Raw genomic sequence first — 16411 nt, forward strand, 5'->3', positions numbered from 1 at the left:
CTAGCTCAATTTTTTATTCACTAATAATCCTTGCGCTTCAAGTTTGGAACAAGCACGCAACTTGTCTACATTTTTCAGATTCTGATTTTTCTTTTTAATTTAACCAATATTCTCTTAAGGAGAAGAAAATTGTCAAAATAATAGAACCCATGTCCTAGTCCAGTTCAAGGATGTTGAAAACACACGGTAGATAATTGCTGCCATCTTCATTCAGCAGATTTAATTCCCTAAGCAGCGGACTGTGTTAATTCACTAAAACATCTTCTGGCCTAACACAACATTTAGAAAGAAATACAAAGAATCAAAACGTGCAACAATGAGCACTCTCAGAAAAGGCACTAAGCAAGCATCAGGAAACACAAATATCGTGCCAACAAACTCACAGGGATTTCCCATGAGTATTATATGGGCAACAAAAGGAATTACGGAGAAGACATTTGTTCCACGCTTTATTATCTAGAGGTTTCGTTTCTGCTAGTACCTAGCATCTTATTATGTAGTTGGGTAGGGCATACAAAGCAGGATATTAATCAAACATAAGGGGCCACAAAAAACGATGTGCATCTCACAAAGAACTGCACATGAACATTTATCTATGTTCCGCATATCGTCACAGAGCTAAATGCAGAAGAGTGTCCAAACCTTGAAAACAAAAGACTCCTTTCATCTCCTTGAAGAGCTAAATGTCAGTCCTTTCATCTCCTTGAAGACATCCATACAATAAGAACCGGAAGATAGAACCCACAATGTCATATATCATTAATCTCTTGCCTACATTCTTTCGAACAGGTGACATGCAGCTAGAGTTGTACTGGACACTTTCCCCTGTTCAGATAAGAAACGAAGATAATTTAAGTGGGAATCAAAATCCATTGCAGTTGTATGCCATGTAACTACAGCATTGCATAAGTTGAGAACAATTTTTTAGTCATCTTCAGCCTTTCTCTCTAAAATCTGAACTTATCTCCGAAGTTCAGTCCGTGCAGTTACCAAGTATTTTTCCGTATGCAGTTGTCTTTTGCCTCTGAAGTCTATTTAATTCCAAAAATCAGAAAGAACTATTAGAAAAGATATCTGATGGTGATGTTTGCGTTCAAACTGAAGACACCAAACCTGAAGAAAGCACGGCGTGCAGGGGATGTGCAGGGCGCCTCGGCTGTCGGCGTTCTGTCTTGCAGGCCGCCCTCGCTTCCTGGAGTGCAAGGCGGGGCGGGTGTCTGCTTGCAGTTGGGCCTCCCTTCCCGGCGTGCAGGTGCTGTTGCGGCCGGATTTCGAGTTGGCCGGCGGGATCCTGGGAGGGCTGTGGCGTTGCGGATGGCGCGCTGTTGCTCGGCTGATTTCCAGTCATCCGAGGGGAGGGCGTTGGCGGCGTGAGCATGCAAGGTCTGCGGCGGTAGGGCGGCAATGGTGGCTGGTGGGAGAGTGAGTGCTGCGGCGACGGGATGGCGGCGTTGATGTTTGGGACCGAACGGTTCCTTTGCTAATCGTGGGTTAGTGGGGAAAATAATGTTCAGAGTTGTCCGCTCCCGTTAAACATGGAGCCAATGTGGAGCATTGGATAGATTGGTTAAACGGCCAAGATTGTCCGGATCAGACCCTCTGGGTCTTTTAATAGTAGTATAGATATAGATATAGATATAGAAGTATAGAAGTATAGATATAGATATAGACTAGGAAGGTGTGGCGCGGCGTCACGCCGCGCCCGTGAAGCTATTGTGTGGCGAAGAGTAGAAGAGGATAGTCCGTGGCTAAGAGTAAAATGGGATGGTATCTAAAAGTTGTCGAAAAAATAATACTGTAGTAGCAGTTGGTGGCAAGTCAGCGGTAATTTGGAAGTAAAAAAAGAGCAGTATGTAAAGCATCTCGATATCCAGTATAGATTGTGAAACATATATGTCCATACAGGAGCAATCCAAGACACCTAGGTAGAAACATTACAAAATTGTACATCACAAAAGCTTACGCTGTGAGCAAACTGCAAAATATAAGTAAAGATGCAATCAAGCATTAGTTCTTCCGACACCAACCACAGCCTCGTAGATTCCTAGCTAAGAAAAGCACCTTCTCTACCAAGCATTCAGGACCAGGATCCCGGCTACATGATCTTGGACTGCCATAAGAAACCCACAGCTCCAAAAGAATTAGTAAGTATTGAATTACTACTCTTTGCTAAGAAAATAGCAGCATTCCTCGAAAATTCAAAGCGCCAAAGAAAATTTCCAAAGATCATCCACCGTAAGAAATTATGGTGCATTCCTAGTATGACGCCAATACCATACATTACTCTTGCAGTGGCTAATACCAAACTCCATCGACCGCTGATTCCCATGGTCACCAAATCCCGAATTTATAATCTTGCTGCAAAAAGAAGTATTTACAGTCTTTGTAAGCTAGAAATCAAATAAGTCATACTCCTTTCTGCGTAAAGTGACCAAAACATTAGCAGGATCAATTTATACGGAGCACACAAATTGAGTGTTTGTACTCTCTAACTTGCTTAGTCCTTAGGGATCCCATTATGGGTAGGATGGTTTTATGCTATAGACTGGTTACTAAGTAATATATAGTTAATAAGGGCCCAGCCCGTGATTATAGGCCAGGACATATTTTCCAACCATTGTTATATATAATAATGTAACGAACTACATATTCACATATGAAGTTAAATTTAGTAAAATGTAAGTGATGGTTTGGCCAAAAAAAAAAAAGATTCAACTGCTATTAGAAGTCAAGAAAATAACCTTTCAGCTGCAGGATGGTACTGCAAATGAAAACCTCATATGATTTGCAGATGAAAAGTACATTTGATGCATCACTGACTATTGAATCCTTCTTCTGTAGGTAAGAATATGATGGCAAGTTGACCATGAATACACAAACATGCAGCACAATCATATCAGTACTATATGAAAATGGATGTACATATGGTTCGGCTAATTTTGCAACAAATAATGATTAGATAACACCTTTTATAGATAAAATTGAAAACATAATATGATGGTGATGGAGAAAATCATAGTGACAGCAGGGTAACTTCTAGGAGACGCTATGCTCCCTGATCTGGAGCAGGCATCAGTACTGCTGGTCGTCTGGCGCTCACCCAGCGGTGGGAGACCACCGGCAGTGTCGGGGGCCACCGTCAAGGTGAGGATCTGTTGGGTTCTTTAGTACTGCAGATAAGGAATCCAAATGGGAGGAACATTCAGTTACTTAATTTTAAAGTGTGAGTAATTAAATAATGAATAAAAAAGTGGTAATTTAGATAAGATGACCTTGTGATGAAAATAATCAACACCAAGGGGTCGTTGGGTTGCCTTAAAGGGGTTGCCTTCTCTTTAAGCTACGGAGCCTCTCTTGAACAAAGAATCGTGCAAATAAAGAAGCTCATGCCAAATCACTGTGTATTCCGTGTCCTCTTTATACAACCTATTTAAACTATCAATGATCAACACATCAAAAATTGGTTGCACCAACTCGGAACTAATTGGTCTAGCTAGCAGTACCACATGATATTTGAACAAAAGCAAAAATGAATGAAAAGATAACCTTCATGAGGACTGAAGGGGCCGCACCTACATAACAAATAAAGACGTCCTAAATCAAATATACATGAGGAGAGGAACATCACTTTCCCCGCCTTCACATGGATACTAATCAGTGGATTAGTTGTAGAATCCTCAAACAAATGATAAGAACGCACTAAGAGTAAATGATCTGGAAGACATGCTCAGCAGCTGAAACATCACCAATTAGAAAGCTTATGTTACTCATGCATCCATCTCTTGATGCTCCCACTTTGCAGCCGCTGAAGTGCAAGAAAACCAGTGCCTATCAAACCATGCAACAAATTATGTATATCTCATGTTTCATGAGACATAAAAATAGATCAATTAACTCTTCAATGACAAACACCATTATTATATTAATATGGCGATTCAGCAAAAAAAATATTAAGCTAACTTACTGAATGTTCAGTCTTCCTTCCAGCACATGAAGCGGAAACAGCAAGTTCTGAAGTAACAAACATGATGCCAATTGTGAACCACGAAGCCACAGAGGTACCACACCACCACGCCATTGAAGCCCTGAAAAAAGCAGAATACATAATACTGATTAATTATAGCAAAGTCAAAATTGAAGGCTTCAGCTACTGATGAAAGAATAGAAGCAGATGAAAAATAATGAGGTTTTCTCATGCGTTTTCCTTCCCTTTCTCCTGGTTAGTTCTAAGTTGCCAAGAAGATAAAAGTAATAAATGTACAAAAGAATGGAAAATATCCTAAGCAAGCAAGCTTGTAAGTAAAGAAGACCTGGGTAAGCTCCAAAGTGATCTATATATACGCTTGGCTGTGCTAGCTGAACACTGGATTCGTATAGCATAAGATGGGAATTCATTATGACATGTATTTTTAGGTAAATAGCTTTCTGTCAAAAAAGAGCTGGACAATGGAAAATCTGCTACGAACTTGAACATGGCATCCAGCTGATTATACAAAAGAACAATACTATCAGGATCTATCTTTTTAAGTGGTGGGGAGGGGGATGCGTTTATATAACCTCTAACCTCTAATTAGTGAACCTTCAAAAGCTGTACCTGTGGATGGAGAACGCCTCGATGCCAAAGACTGATTCGACTCTGCAGGATAGGTGTCGGGGGCAGAACGGTGAGGCATGGAAGGAGCAGGCCGGCGCTGCTGCGCTGGCGTCCGCGACACCGCCACACCGAAGACCGAGCAGCTGCAGGGAGGTACTGCGTGGACTGCGCTTCATCCGTCAGATATCTTCGGTTCTCCTCCGTCTACCAGGCACCAGTAGCTACTCCCACTCTTATCAAAAAGAACCAACCTGTAAAACAACAGATGAAGGACCGTGGTCATGGAACCCAGCCCAATCCATCCTCAGGGTTGGAGGATGAAAATTAAGGCGCAGCCTATGGAAGAAATTAATTCATAGAAAGGAAAGACCAGGGACTTGACTGCTGACCTAATTCCTCCTGGACGGAGAAGAGAAGCGTGGGGTCGAGCTGGACATCGTCCTCCACCTAGGGCTGGAGCGACTGATTCTGGCAAGGATGTTGCATCTGCTGGTACATGCAGCCATCTCCGTCCTCGCCGTGTCCAGTGGTTCCTCAAAAGGAGAGGATGTGAGATGGAAAAGATGAATCGAGAAGCTCAGGCAAGGGGCGAGAGAGAAGAGGGCGGCACCCTTGGGTATGGGATGGATATGGAGCGCTGTCCTTCCGCCGGTGCCGCCGCTGATTGGGAGGTCCTTCGTTGGCCAACTGGTTAGAGAAAAGAAAAGGGATGGGATAGGAGTCTTGGGGGCACGGAAGCAAAGATTTAGTCGTAAACTGAAATGGTCAAGGTCGTTTTGGAACTGCCGCACCGCTTTGACCGCCCCTGATTAGAAATGCACGATCGTTTGACACGGCATCTCTCCATCTGCACTAAAAAATCACCGACGTGTCAAGGATTAATTGGATAAAAAGCTACCATGAACAGTGCTAAAACTCCAAATCGCTGAGAATTCAGCAAATGGGGTCAGGTTTGATATATAGTACTAGGAAGGTTAGGCGCGGCGACACGCCGCGCCCGTGGGACGATATTCATGAAATTACACAGTAGATAGACTGGAAAAAAATAGAACTTAGTACAACATCGAGAAAATGCATGAAATTAGTAGCGGTACTTAGAGAAATTGTGAGCCAATAGAAACCATACAAAGTAAACAGTTGTAACGCCTAAATTTTCTCTGACCGGTACAACAGGCTATGTTAAACCAGAGAAAACATGAACTTATTTTAACGGAAGAGATTATAACTATGTTACAAATTAAATCTAACAGCCATCATACAACACACGTAGAGACTAATCATACAAAGTACACTAAGTCTGGGACAGCACTAGCCTCTATAGATACATCAAGTACTGGAAATCTGCAGTTACCATCAGTGGAGATTTGGATCAGATCCGTGAGATGTAACTGTAGCACTTAGATGCAGTGTGTGGCTGGTATGGTTGCAATGGGCACCATCGAGTACATTAAAATATAGTGATTGTATTGCCAAGATATGAGATATTGTCATCTGTTGGAGTTGTGTGCGCCTTCACCCAAACAAAAGGACTCGGCGTACGGTAGAAGACTGCTTGATCCGCAAAAGCGAGTATGCTTATCTGCTTATAGAACAAAAGTATACGTTTTTCAGGGAAATATTGGCATGGAATACTAATTCATCGGCTAGTAGCATGTAGCTCGACGGACAAAAAAAAAGGCAAGAAACCACTCTGCACTGAAAACTCCCACAACAAACTCGACGGATGCACCGAGAGATGACCAAACACCGGGAACCTCCTCCCCATGGGTGGCTAAATGTACACCTTCGTTGCCGACAACAACAATGGAGCTACGAGGCATGGAGATTCACGACGAACTGGGCAAAACAATTGTTGCTGCAGGCAGTGTTACGAACAAGCTGCAACAATGCTTGAAGAAGCTGAAGCATGGGCCTTTCTCCATGGAATGCACCTTGTAAAAGAGCAGATATCGGAACCTCTTATTTTTGAATCAATTGCGCCTCAATCGTTAAAGCTGTACAAAGCGGATGCAACACGCTATCGTACCTGAGGGGTATTATTGCATGAAGTCAGAAACTGTATGTCTAATAACCAGAACTGGAGTTGTGTTTCAGCTGAAGGGGTGCAAAACAATGTTTCCCATGACTGTGACTGTAGTCACTGGACCTGGAGCGATGAGTTCCCAGCACCGATTAGTAAGGCCTTGGCCTTAGACTGTAACCAACCGTATCACTTTTCTGAATGAAATCTCCCCATTTAGCCCTCAAAAAAAGTACTGGCAAGGTTGCAAGACAGATCAGTTAACTGAAGTTGAGCAATCTAAGGGAACACACACAACTGAACCATGTTTAGGTGTGCACTCTATTAGTTCAGTTTCTCCACCGTTGATCCATTGTTCAAATTACAGATAACATTTATGCGAAGACATGAATGGGTAATCTTGGGAGCAATGTAGCAGAAATGCATTATCATTTAGCATCTTCACTCGAGCAAAGTGTGTGAGATCAAAATTCCTCTTTACAAAGAAAGACATGCTCGACAATAGACTGATATTTGCTGATCAAGTAAACTCTCTAAGAAGTTAATACGATTAAGGAAATCAACATCTGAAGTAAACTCATGTTGCTTGCATAGCCGGGGTTTAGCACCTGAACCTCATTGAGTAATTAAAGATTTCTTCAAGGGTAGCCTAATATTTATTGACACCTAAATATTTCCTGAATATCTTTCATGAAGCTAGCTGTCTTTCATATATATCATTTGACAATCTAGCCATTCCGTATCCTCTGTCAATATACTTACATCTTTATTGTACTTCACCAACTATGTCAGTTATTCGTCAACTAATTGATTTTTCTCTTCAATTTTGACTTCACTCATCTGTAAAATATAACATGCAACTTTAAACAGAACATTATGACTTGTGTAATTAATTTCTAATTTGCGGATGGTAAAAGTCTCTACTCTACCTGGTGGCATAAACTATAACTGCAAAAGGAATTTAATTTTTTATTTGCAAATATTAGAAGTCTATGCGCGCCCTGTTATGAATAAATTACTACAAAAAACTTCTTAATGAAAATACAGTCAAAGTTGCTGCATTAATTATCAAGGGGAACATTCGTCTTTTGAGTCAGTCAAATCAATACATCCTATTTATGTACCAGAGAGTCAACGGAGAAGAGGATAAATTGTTCGCACCTCAGAGTTGCCGGCGTGTTGGAGAGTTTGATGCGGAGTGGGAAAAAAAGAAGGCAAGAAAACTTACAGCCCAGCCAGCTGAAGAAACAGAAAAGATGCGATGCAGTTAAGTAGTACTACGAAGAGAATACATCCATGTACAAAAACTGCAACCAGGTTAAGCAATACATGGTCTTCTGGATTTAGCCTCTAATCCAATACACTTACAATTTCATTAGCTTGCTGAATACATGCTGTATTTTTACCCTCAAAGCAAGGAACCGGGAGCAACTGAATCCCTCAAAGCAAGGAACCGGTAGTTTCCAGGTAAAAGAAAATAAACAGAGAAAAATAAAGACATCCAAAATAAAACCCCACGCATCTACGGTGCATGAACAGTTACATATGGAGAACGTGTGAAGCCGGTAATGGCGAAAACAAAGACATCAACAGTGCCCAAATAGCCATGGTTAAAGCAAAGGGGTGTTGTTTTTATATAGGTAATAATGTATAAAAAAACATGCTTTTCATCTCCTGAATATTGGTGCAAATTGTATATGCCAAAAATTTAGTGATATACAGGAATCGATCTAGGGATAAGTGAGTAAGCAAGAAAGCATGACATTCACGCTGTTTAATAAAATGTTTCAAGAGAAAAAAAGGTGCATACCAATTGATTAAGCATGTCAGAAATTGCTTTCATAGTAACCCAATATCCAGAGCAAAGGAGGTCTACAGGATCCAAAATTCTGGCTATTCTTCCCATGATTGTCTCTATACTTCTTTCTCTCGCTGAATCTTTGACGTAGTTATGGCAGTTGGCGGCGTAATAACTACATGTACTACAAACAAAATCAATCCATAAGTGTACCCAGAAAGATTCAAAACTGCCTGACTTTTACCTGACATGGGGAGGCCAAAAACTCCATGCTACTGTAAAATCCCCTTCTGAAGGCTGAGCTGCCCATTGAGCATCGCCCATGTGGGACGCCGCAGCAGGACCCCTCATTAGACTGCAGTAGAGTGGCTTGGAACCGACGGTGCGCTCACAGATGAGGAGAAGGCAGCAGCAGTGCCGGCCATCGAGCAACCGCATGCCGGACCAGCCGCTAGGTTGATGATAAACAGCCAAATGCTTGACCAGCCGGTGAGATGGAGCGATGTTGTCTAGGTGAGAAGCTGCAGCTTGGAAGCCAAAGCACATCGACCGGCCATGGAAGAGATCGGTCAGGGAAGGCTTGCGGCAGTGCACGTGATGGCGGTGCGAGAGGCCAGCCTACAAAACAGAAAATGGAATCAACAACACACATTAATCAGAAAACAACACCCAAGAATAATGTCCATTACAATCATTATACAGTAATCTTCACCTCAACCGAGAGATGCATGTATCAGTCAGCCACCACCAGCACGTTCAGAACCTGCACCAGTTTCTCCCCGTTCACATCGCCACCCAACACCTTCTTCTCGTCGGAGCTGAAAGCCACCGCTCCACCACCGCGCCTCCGCCACACGCTGCAGCAGCCACGGCGGCCGCGGTACCGACAAAGGACGTCAGGCGCAGCATCGAGGACCTCGGCTGGCGCGCAAACCCCGCCGGCTCTATCCTCTCCGTCCGCCCCGGGACCACCCCTGACTCTCGCCACCATCCCCCGGGCCCTGGCGCTGCAACCTCCTGCGGCGCTTCGCGTGTTGGGGAAGAGGAAGGCCCCGATCGTGAAGAGGAAGGGGGCGATTAAGAGGAATTCGCGGGATCGAAGGCTAACCCACCTCAACTCAGCGACCATGGACGGCCGGACGTGGGGACAGGACGAACATATAGGGGGATGGAGCGATTGCATCTGCCCACACGGACCGCCGGCGCGCCCTCCGCCGCATCGCTCACGCCCGCGCACATGAACCTCCTGCGTGCGGCAACTTCTGGCCATGGTGACGCTGCCGTGGACCTCAAGTGGATCCGCGACCAGCTCGTCCTCGCCCTTTTGCGCCCTCTGGCCTCTGGAGGTCGACCGGAGGCTTGTGGCCCTAATGGAAGCCCCAACACGTACGACGGCTTGGGAAGGAGAGGAGGGCGCGACTGCGGCGGCGGACGGCGATGGCGTCGAAGCGGGGTGGCATCTCGGATGGTGGCCTGGAGGAGGCGTGCGGTGCTGGAGAAGGGGAAATTTGCCTAATTTGCTGAGAAGTGGGCTGCCTCGATTGTTTCATGGTGGAGCCCACTTCCTGACATCACCGCTTTGACTGAACGGTATCCAAAAATTGACTAACCGAGAAAAAGGGCAGATTGAGAGGCCGTAAAAATTGCCGACGCGGCAACCCACGATTGGAGGAAAAGAAGGTGTCTACAATTACCAAATCGCTGAGGATTTAGCAAACTGGGTTAGCTTTGATATATAGTAAATATATATGTATCTAGACATATATTAGTTGTAGAGACATCCATTTTATCATCAAGTAATGAGGATCAGATGGAGTATCGTTTTCATTTTACCAAAAGAAATGGATATACTATATAGTACTCCCTCCGTTCTCTTTTAATTGACTCAAATTTAGTACAAAGTTGTACTAAATCTGAGTCAATTAAAAAAGAACGGAGGGAGTAGAACGTAGCCTGAGGCCCTGAGCTCTGAATGCAATTTCTGTGTGCACACTGAACGGATCATAACCCACACGACATGTCTCACTGGTATGTAGTTCCGGACCCCACGAGATACTGATAAAGCTCAGTGACCCGTCGGGTGAAGTTTTCTGTGTGGATTCCTGCGTACCTGGCTTCGTTCCTCCAAGACACGCGCATTTTTTTTGACCGGGAGGACACGCGCATTTATTCCCTTGCTGATGTATCATTCTCAGTTTCTCACAGCCCCCTCATGTTCAGATCTCCCCAGATCCCTCGCCGTCCATCTCCCCTGAGTCCTCTCCCTAAACCACCGGCGTCCACCACTGCTCGGACTACGCGGCTTCGATTCCGTCCTCTACGGATGCAGCGACGTCGCATCTAAAAACTCCACTAAGGCGGCGCGGCATCCCCGATTCTCTCGGTCCATGGCTGCAATGGCGGTATGTTTCCCCCGAATCACTAGCGTTGCCGGTCAAATCTTTATTATGTCTAAGCTGTATTGCCGGTTGCTTAGCATTGTTTGATATAGAGTATTTCTCTCATCCAGTGTATATATTAATCCTCTGGTAAAGACTCGGGTTACACATGCACGCATGCTAGCTAGGTTGGGACTGGATCTCATGTGTGCAGTAATAATCGTTCAAATATGATATTGGTCAATCCACGGCCGATGATCACATATCAGGACATCGAGCATGCATGTCTGGCATGTGGACTCTTTAGGCTGACGCTGATTTTTTTTTTTGTTTGCTTGGTCAGTATGTACTGGCGGATGATGAACTACATATGCATTACTCTGATGCTAGACCTAGCCAGCAAGCATGCATGGCTCATGCTAGCTTGATTTCTATTCTCATAGCAACTATTTATATCAATTTGGCTTCTGTGATACAATGATACACTATGCTGAATAATTTGATCATACAAGGTTGTACATATCAGCCTAGCTAGATTCAGAAGCTTATTGTTCAGACTGCGTGTTTGATAAGAACAATGATCCGCTAACTTTGCTAGGTGCCTTTGATTATGCATTTGCTTGGAATTACGGTCAGAAGCTAGAGGCATTATCTAATTGAGGCCTCTTTTTTGTAGTGTTCAAACAAGAAGCTCAAGCTTGGAGAGAGCTTATCATGGAAGGAGACATCTGTAGAGCCAGCCCCAGTGTGCAAGGTGTTTAGGCGCACCGATGAGGAGAATACCGCTGACAGCTTCTGCAAGGTACTATGTACATCGGAGTTAGAGGTGATTACCATCCCCAGTCATGTTCTGCCCTGGTTTTATGGTGGGTGTCCAGAGTCCATCAACCCTGAAGATGTCCACTTGCATGCACCTGGATTGTGGACTCGAAGCAACAAGATGGCAATGTTTTAATGGACGCAGGATGGCCGAGTTTGTCAAAACACATGACTTGAAGGTAGGATACCTCCCGACCTTCAAGAAGCTTGACACCAAATCATTGCAGGTGCTCATATTTGGTTACAATTGTTGTGAGAAGGTTATATGGTGTTCGGGTTATCACCCATCGTTGGGGCAACAATATGAATCGCGAGATGTATTAAGTTGTCTTACAAATGTTCGTAGAGAGAGCTGGTCTATAATAGTATACTTGCTCTCTTTAATGATGCATTGTGGTGCCATGATGGTACCATTACTTGGATTGTGGTCACATGTGAGGGGGATGTTGAGCTGTATAAGTGGATTGCCTAGCCCTTTCCATTAGTTCGGACTTTTGGTTGCATTGGCTAGTGCATGAAACTTGACATGGTATCAGAGCCCAGGGTCTCGAGTTCGAGACCTGACTTTCGTAATTTATCCTAAAAATTGATGCTGCCCTCCGTTGCCCTCCTCGGAGTCCATGTATATGCCTCTTGAGCTATACCTCTGAGTCTCCTTGTGTTGACCTCTTCCCTTCTTCCGATCACACGTGAGGAGGGGTCACTAGTGGAAAAAGGGCTAAGCGTGGCGCACGGAAATCACTTTACGTGGCGCACGAGCCCGTCGCCACAGTTGCCATGCGACTAGTATTAGAATTCTTTGGCGCAGTACTGGGTGCGCCACACAAGTTTGGAATTCTGTGGCGCATGTGCACTGGTGCGCCACAGAAGAATTTGGCGCCAGATTTTGTGGCGCATCTTGGTCCGTGCCCCACAGAATGTTAATAAGTTTTTATGGCGCACTACCAGTGCATGCGCCACATAATGATAATTTTTGGATTTTCAAAAAAAATTCATTTCTGCATTATATACTGGTATTTGACAGGAAATATACAGGTATATACAGGAAATACATAGCACATTCCGGAAATAACAGAAATACTCACAAATGACACACAAATGACATGCTACACACAAATCGTCATCATTACATCATTTAGATCCAAATTATTACACAAGTACAAATGTGTTCATCGTCGCATACACATGCATGTGTTCATCGTCGCATACACATGCATCGTCACCGGTCACCTAGACTAAAGTAAAGTAGATTACAACCGCGGTGGCAGTGAGTAAGAGGGGGACCAAGAACTTCAGCCGGTTCTTCTTCTTCCCCACGTGTGCCCTCCACTGTGCTACCGCCTCCTCTCTAGTCGCGTATCCCTTGTAGCTGTTCCCGCTGAACTTGTGCACCTGTTCGAGACAGTCCTACCACTCCTCGTAGACACTGGAACCCGACCCTTGTACACAACGTACGTCGGCATCTCTATTGACAAGGCATATTAGTATATCATATTAGTACATCATGCATATATATATGTTGATAAATATTAGAGAAAAGCATATAGTAAAGTTGAACACGGCAACAATAAGTTTGCGAGGCGCACACACAAGACGACGTCCATCGATACACATAACCCGATGAACATAGTACTTAGAGTTTAATTACGACCCACACAAAAGAGGATGTCCATCGATATATACAAACTAACCGATGAAGATATCTAGTACTTAGAGTTTATGATCCACACACACTAAGTCAAGGCTCGCAGGGCTCCAGGAACAGCTTGTACAGATCTTTCGTATTCCACGTCCTCCTGTCACCCTGCGCTTTGAGGCGCTATCGATGTCCCTCTTGCATAACGCTCTACCCTGGTGTAAGAGCCCTCCCCCTGTGATGACGTCTTCAAGGATGATATGTGATAACTTGACCTGGGTAGCATGGAAGTCTTCTCTGAGGTCATCATCGTTGATCCGCGCCAACTTTTCGGCACATCCTCGGATAGCAGATGGCAGCAACAAGTTCTGGCTATCCCGGACAAACCCTTTTAGGTGCTGCATGACATAGAAGGCCTCCAGAGTGATGTTTTCCGGCTGCTTGACACAGGGGAACTCGAACACGTGCTTGAACTTGTGTTTACCATCATCCCTGAAACATTCCGCCTTTTCTTTGAAGGCGCCTCCCTTTTTGAAGTTGCCCTCGAGAGCATCATCTAGCACACCCCTTATTTTGGCGTAGTTCTTCTTTTTCGCACTCCCCGGGTCGAAATAGGTGGCAAGAGAATACTTCGGGGCGATGGAGATGAGTACGCAGTACGTGTCTCTGCGCAACACAAATTTGGAACAAGATCGATGTTGGAAATGAGCAATGGAAAAGAAATTTATTACAGGGCTAGCGGATGTGTACTTACTCGAGAAAGTAAGCCAAAAGGATGTTGTCATTCCTCTTGTTGTCCAAGAAGCACTTCTGTAGGTACAACGAAGCCCGGACCCGCACCGCTGATAAGGTCAACTGGCTTTCACGCATGTAGTAGGGATCCGCTATCGTGACGTCCGGGGTACTCTCTCTCTTGATTTTCATCGCCAGATTGAGCGCGAATAGGCGGACCAAGCTATAGTCCAGCCTTCTCGAGTGGAATAGCTTGAAGATGTCCTTGTACGCTATAAAGAATATATCCGCGGGGGCATCAGTGACGAAGCCCACATCTCTTGGCACCCTAACCGTGAAGACCGGGTAATTTGGATCTTTGTCCTTAAGAAGGACACTCTCTAGGTGAAGGATACTGTCCTACAGACGCAGCATAGCTCCGGAAGCGAGGTGGCGCAGCTCCGGACCCATTATTGGTTTGCCAGCTTCATGCATTACTGGTCAAGCCATCCTTGCTGGGAGGTACAATGGAGTCCCGATGACGGATCGTCGGAGGTGGCTGGCTCGCAGACTTCTCCTTGTTGTTCTTACTAGGTCTTTTACGGGGCTTCTTCGGAGCAACGGCCCCTGACGCTTCAAACTGCCCACCTTCTTGATTAGCATATTAGTGCTGAAGATGTTTGCGGCGGATGGCTCTTGTGTATCGGCGGCCGGAGGCGTCTCTTCAGAGAAGCCGCGGAACACCAGGCGCTGTTTGGTTGCCTTGGGCGGGCCAGCTTGTTCGTCGCGAGCGCGGAATGGTTCTTCATCCGCGCCCGCCATGTACAAATCATCTATGTCGGCGCCGGTGTTGAGGTAGGCATCGACGTCGACCGGCCCATCATCATCGATGTCATCTTCCTGGGGTGGTGGGATGGGCGATAGCGGTGCAGTGGCCTTGCCTTTAGGCTCCGCCGGTGGCGGTTGAGGTGTAGACGCACCCAGCAGTTTCTTGTGGCGGCTTGTTGTGGCGGTGACGACGGGAGGAGCTGCCCTCCGAGGAGGCGGCCGGATGATCAGCTGCCGGACGATCGAGGAGGCGCCGGTGGAGCGACCCCCAAGACGGATCTGGGTCTTTGGCCATACCATGGTATAGCCATGGCAGTTCTCAAGTGTCAGGCGCTCGTCGGCTCCCTCGGGTTCTATTGGGGGGTCCATGTCTTCGCACCCGGCAACACCCGACCCAAAGTGACCTTCAGGACATTAGCGTCCATAGCCACGGTGTGCAACGTCGTGCTCTTCGGTTGTATAATCATGCCCGTGGCAACATCCTTCAACTCGCCGCCGGGCGCGCAATGAAGGAGCACGCAAGGAGTGTCCTGAGTAATGTTGGGCATCATTAATTAGATCGCCGGGTATCAAAACGCATGAAGGAGATGGCATGGAATAACTAATTAGTTAACTACCTTGGTGATGGCGTTGAGCTATGCTAATGTCGAGACAGTGGCGGCCGACCGATCAATCTTCTGCGGCTCGGGTGCATTATGAAGCACCACCGCCGCCGGCTGCGCCTTGGTAGCCTCGGCAGGAGCAGGGGCACCGGTTCATCCAACTCCATCGACTGCCTCGCGGCGATGGTGGGCGGCGGGGTAACCAGATCCGGAGATGGCGACACGTTGAAGATCGAGTTGCTAGCCCCGGCGCTAGGCACTTGTATCGGCCCCACCTGACCGGCCGCATTCCACGCAGCTATCACCTCGAGGACCTGAGGGGGTAGGAAATCGCGGAGCTTCTTCTCGAACAGCTTGTCCACCTCTTCTTTATCCATCGAGTTTGCCTGTTTTGCCTCCAGCATGGAGACCTTCTGCCTCAGCTCTTCCACCTCGGCTTTATCGCTCCTCCTCTCCCTTCTCTTCTTGTTGTCCTCTTTGTAGTACTCGCGAAACTTCATGCTTGTACCAAAGCCGCAGACACGGCCAGCCGACGTCGGCGGCTCGGACAATGGCCTCTTCTTGTAGGCATTCAACGCCCTGTTGAAAGGCGTGTCCCACGGCTCCGTCGAGCCCTGGGATGACGATTCGTCCTCGAGGCGATCGGCCGCCGCCAACTGCTCGTTCTGTAGACGAGGATATAGTGAACACATTTAGGGCATTGCCTTCACCTCATATATATAATATGTGCAGCAATGGACTGCGCTGGTAAATTCCCTTACCAGCTTTTCCTCAAACTTCTTCACTTCTTTATCCTCGGTAACGAATTCCATGGTATTCCTGTCCAGAGTGTAGCGGGCCCGGACAAAGTACGTCACCTGCAAGTTGGTCATTTTCAACCATGGGTTCGGTTTCCCAGCACGTGCAAGGTCTTCGTCCTCCTTTTCCCAAATGGGAATCTTTCCTCTATAACCGCCGCTTCCAAGGTGATGTGCTCCTAAGTTGAGCTCATGCATTTGCCTACCCCACTCCGTCCATCCTTTGGC

General features: G+C 46.0%; 1 protein-coding gene and 1 long non-coding RNA gene across 13 annotated transcripts; both read right to left on the bottom strand.

Moving 5' to 3' along the window:
- Positions 1-1854: 1854 nt before the first annotated feature.
- On the bottom strand, positions 1855-5446 carry LOC124698747. Of its 3 annotated transcripts, none has more exons than XR_007001099.1 (5): positions 4595-5446; positions 3965-4085; positions 3273-3828; positions 2742-3170; positions 1855-2358 (listed from the first exon to the last, which is right to left on the bottom strand). It is a non-coding gene; the product is annotated as an uncharacterized LOC124698747 (long non-coding RNA). The 3 variants fall into 3 exon arrangements; XR_007001100.1 differs by having other exon boundaries at positions 3273-3858; XR_007001098.1 differs by having other exon boundaries at positions 3273-4085.
- A 1040-nt stretch (positions 5447-6486) lies between these two features.
- LOC124702786 lies at positions 6487-9252 on the bottom strand. Of its 10 annotated transcripts, none has more exons than XR_007002679.1 (5): positions 9125-9252; positions 8657-9030; positions 8425-8596; positions 6621-7454; positions 6487-6525 (listed from the first exon to the last, which is right to left on the bottom strand). XR_007002679.1 is itself a non-coding variant. In XM_047234947.1 (5 exons), the coding sequence occupies exons 1-4, from the start codon at positions 9140-9142 to the stop codon at positions 7407-7409; spliced, it is 612 nt and encodes a 203-aa protein (XP_047090903.1). In that variant the 5' UTR covers positions 9143-9252; the 3' UTR covers positions 6560-6849; positions 7377-7406. The 10 variants fall into 10 exon arrangements, 5 of the variants coding, with proteins under 5 accessions (XP_047090903.1, XP_047090904.1, XP_047090906.1 ...); XM_047234947.1 differs by lacking the exon at positions 6487-6525 and having other exon boundaries at positions 6560-6849; positions 7377-7454; XR_007002682.1 differs by lacking the exon at positions 6487-6525 and having other exon boundaries at positions 6560-7853; positions 7983-8596.
- Between the last annotated feature and the right edge of the window lie 7159 nt (positions 9253-16411).

The sequence above is a fragment of the Lolium rigidum genome, chromosome 3, assembly GCF_022539505.1.
Source record: "Lolium rigidum isolate FL_2022 chromosome 3, APGP_CSIRO_Lrig_0.1, whole genome shotgun sequence".
In the NCBI taxonomy this organism is placed as follows: domain Eukaryota; kingdom Viridiplantae; phylum Streptophyta; class Magnoliopsida; order Poales; family Poaceae; genus Lolium; species Lolium rigidum.

Bases quoted from the DNA above. Each gene is read 5' to 3' on its own strand.
- LOC124702786 (XM_047234947.1), bottom strand. The intron at 8,597-8,656 runs GTAAAAGTCAGG...TTTTGTTTGTAG, and splicing joins TTTTGGCCTCCCCATGTCAG to TACATGTAGTTATTACGCCG. The intron at 7,455-8,424 runs GTATGCACCTTT...TATATTTTACAG, and splicing joins CTGACATGCTTAATCAATTG to ATGAGTGAAGTCAAAATTGA.